The sequence below is a fragment of the Pyrus communis genome, chromosome 8 (genome assembly GCF_041283825.1).
Source record: "Pyrus communis isolate YQ-2024b chromosome 8, ASM4128382v1, whole genome shotgun sequence".
NCBI lineage: Eukaryota > Viridiplantae > Streptophyta > Magnoliopsida > Rosales > Rosaceae > Pyrus > Pyrus communis.
Genome location: NC_142572.1, coordinates 6,960,225 through 6,964,005, shown reverse-complemented (window position 1 = coordinate 6,964,005; position 3,781 = coordinate 6,960,225). Strand labels below are relative to the sequence as shown.

The 3,781-nt window shown below is 38.1% G+C and overlaps 1 protein-coding gene across 1 annotated transcript; it reads left to right on the top strand.

The window, feature by feature from the left end:
• Positions 1-252: 252 nt before the first annotated feature.
• Positions 253-1,744, top strand: LOC148694682 (protein MEI2-like 7). Its single transcript, XM_088698242.1, has 4 exons — positions 253-725; positions 1,062-1,181; positions 1,299-1,458; positions 1,582-1,744. The coding sequence occupies exons 1-4, from the start codon at positions 253-255 to the stop codon at positions 1,741-1,743; spliced, it is 915 nt and encodes a 304-aa protein (XP_088554368.1). The 3' UTR covers position 1,744.
• The last annotated feature ends 2,037 nt before the right edge of the window (positions 1,745-3,781 follow it).

The following is a 3,781-nucleotide window of genomic DNA, read 5'->3' as shown; positions in this document are numbered from 1 at the left end:
GATTTGTCTTGTATTATTGCATTGGCCGAGAACATTTAATGCATGAGCCATGACTAGTATACGTTAAAGTTCAATTTTCATCATTTCAGGGATCCCATATCCAGATATGTGAAAACAAAACCCTAATCTCTTCTTCAATCCCCACCGTTGAGTTCATCGGTTCACTTCTACTTTATATACACCCCACTCTTCCTCCATTTTCAGCTCACTCAAATCCGAAAAAAATCTCGTTCCTCTTTTCTCAGTTTTTCAATGGGTTCTAAAGCTCTAAATCCTAAGGCTCAGCCTTTTTTCTTGAACGGTTTTCAGACGCCTTATCTTCCTGCTCGGCCTGTATGCGCATATCGATTCGTTCATCAGCCCAGATCCTTTTTTTGCCAACTGAACTTGGTCCAACCCAACCCAACTACACAAAGGGTGCCGAGAAAGAGTCTTAAGAATAAGAGGAATTTTGCTCCACCAAGGTCCAGAAACCCTTTGAAGAAGCTTGAAGATGAGAACCATGCGGTGGGTGCTCCTAGGGTTCTCGCCTGGGTGCCCAAGAAAGATCTGCCGGCTGGGAAGAGGTATACAGCGTCGTATCAGCAGATGAAGAAAGATACTGTGCGCGGCTGTGATGATGGCGGTGGCGGTGGTGTTGTAATTCCGTTTCCTGCAAGTCCTGATCTGGAAAATATCTCTGGTCCTACCACGATCATGATAAAAAACATCCCAAACCAATTTCAGTAAAAACTCTTTATGTTCCTGGTTTTTTTGTTGGTCAAATTACTGTTCTAGGTTTTTTTTGTTATTTTTCTTTGGTTATTTTCCGTACATGCAATAACTTTAGTGTTCGGATTTAACGTTAAGGTTCAGTTCTTTGTACTTTATCATAGCTTGTAAGAAGGAAGTAACTGTTTTGTCTAACTTTCCTTGAACCCTTTTGTGTTAGAAACAAGACTCAGTTTTTTTCTGAGGGAACATGAAACATAGATATAAGTTTATGTACTGTTTTTATTTTATTTTTTTTAATTTTGTAAATCTGGTCATACAGAAAAGTTAATAATATATAAACTCTGCAGGAGGTGTGATTTGCTGACCGTCCTGAGAAATCACTGCCGTGATGAGAACCTACAGGCTTGCACCAAAGGTGTTACCACGAAATCTGAGTTCGACTTTGTTTATCTTCCAATGGATTTTATGTAAGTTTAAAATGTTCAGTAACTGCCATTTTTTGGAAGTTTAAAATGTTCAGAAACTGTGTTTTAATTAATTAAATTGTAAAAAAATTGCTAATTTGTGTCATTTTATCCCTGTAGGCAATTTTGGAACCACAAGAGGACTGCCAATCTGGGCTATGCCTTTGTTAATTTCACCAGTTTTACTGCTGCAAAGAGATTTTATAAGAAGTTTCACAATGAACAATGGAAGGTCCGCAGCAACAAGAAAACATGTGAAATCACTTGCGCTAAGGTTCAGGTTGACATTCTACTCTTTTACTGGACCGGTTTTTTTATTTATAGTTTAGAATGTTTTATTTGATGGTTTGAAATGGACTGATGTTATTGAGCTTTGATCATTTTTGGTTTTGACGTGTTGTAGGGGCTTGAAGCACTGAAGAAGAACTTTGAGAGCAAAGTGTTTAGGTGCCACACGGAGGAGTATTTGCCTGCGGTGGTGGAACCTCCATGTGACGGTGTTCTGCAGCAGCCCAAAGTCACTCCGGTGGGGACACGTGTAGGGTTGCCCCTTGTAGACTATTGATAGGGTGAGAAGTGAGAGATGTGATGGTAGAGTGTGAGGAGAGAGTAGATGGGATGACCTGTGTTTTCAATCTCCCTAGCTTGAGTACTCTAATTAGCACTTCTGATTTGGTTGCAATATCTAGGGTGAAGTGAAAACATAAGAGTTTATGATCATGACTAGTCTTGTTTAGTAGTTTTTTTCTTGAGCTAAGTTTTAATTAGCATTCATGTGTAATGTTAATCTCGGATTTGCTTAATAATTTTTTCTGAGTTTTCATGTTTCATGTAGTTAAATAGTTTCTTAAATTTTCTTGATCTCATGTCTTTTCAGACATATTTTAAGGAATAAGTTATAAAATTAATTGAATTATAAAGGAGAGAAGGCTAGGTTGAAATTTGAGCCTTCTTCCCTCGATGGCATGCATATTTCCCATAGAAAAATTAAGGTCAGAAGACAAGAGAGCCATCATTCCTTGGTATAATGGGAAGCAAAGGGAGAGCGCCATACACGGCGCCCCAAACTGGAGTGAAGCAAATTTGGGTAAGCTTGACCTTGAGCTTGTTGCAAGAATTACCAATATGATAAAAAATAAAAACCCTGCAAAAGAAAACTGACATGAACCTGATCGCGTACTCTACTCCGGCGACTAGGAGCTACATGATAAATAAAGAAATATATATATATATATATATATATATATATATATATATATATGCGTAGATGCTGTGTTTTGGGCATTCGGAACAATGGGGTGGAAAGGAAGCAAGTATTTCCTGTTCTTTCCGAATAAGTGTTACAGTGGCATGCATGTATAATTTACACGTGTCTTGTGAATGTTTATCCATTGTCATAACCGTGATGAGCACAATTGTCCTTGTAAATTTGGTCAGCCATGCACTGTACCATATATAGCAGTTGTCATATATGGGCATTTCAACCCATATGGTCTCTAATTCTATTCGCAAGACTCTCATTTCTACTGCAAATGATGTGTTTATACCCGATTTTGCACTCGGCCTATAGGTTTGGAGTTGTTAGATTAACAGAAAGATAAGATGATTTTCAATAACTTTTTTAGATATTATTACGGTTTTGATAATCATAATATTGTCTGAAGTGTTATTGATAATTATCTTGAAAGTACTTGAAGACCAGGATTGGCTTCTGGATGGAGGTCGAATTAAATTGTATAATAGGACTAGGTTCATAATTCTAACTTGAGTCGAGAAATGCAAGGCTTGATGATGGAGTTTTGTGCGAGAATAATTTTGAATATATTTAGAAAATATGTCGAGAAATTGGAATATTATTAGTATTTTACCATTTGACATACTTGGGTATCAAATAATTCGTCTCTATAAATACAAGGAGATTTGCAACATAGAGACCTTTAACTAAACACCAAAAGTTTTGCATAAAACCTTGCTTTTCGCGAACCCTTCTCACACTCTAAGAAATTACTAACTGGCCTAACTCCACCCATCACCTCTTTAGTTTGGAGTAACAACATTGTGTTAATAACCGGCGACATCTTCATTTTGGATCAACAGCACTGGTGCCGTAGAATCAAGTGATCGAAAAGTATCTTTAGTTTGGATTAACAACACTACTTCAAGTTTGGTTGGTTATCTATCCAAGTCTTTGCCAGCGAGGAGTCTTTGATTCTTTCGCTAAAAGAAGTCATCTCGTTAGCCTTCTAGACGAAGTGAAGTGTTACCAGATTATTTAATGTTAGGCACATTGAAAGTCGAACCTTATTTGAACTTTGCAGTGACTAACAACTTTGTCTTTACGTTCTAAACCCAAGGTCGAGACACGTTCCATCCTTGAACTTGATTGCTTGAGCACAGACGTCAGCAGCGTATTCGACACCATCACCACATCTATTCTACTTTCCCTACCGCGCTCGGTCATTGGTCACGAGTTGGCATGGCCGCAAACACCATAGGGACATAGTCAACTTATTAATTGCTCGGCTTGCTTGCCACATAGGCTTGCTAGTCTTAAGGGTCAACATTTTGGCACGCCTGGTGGTACCTAGTGCTAAAACTACGAA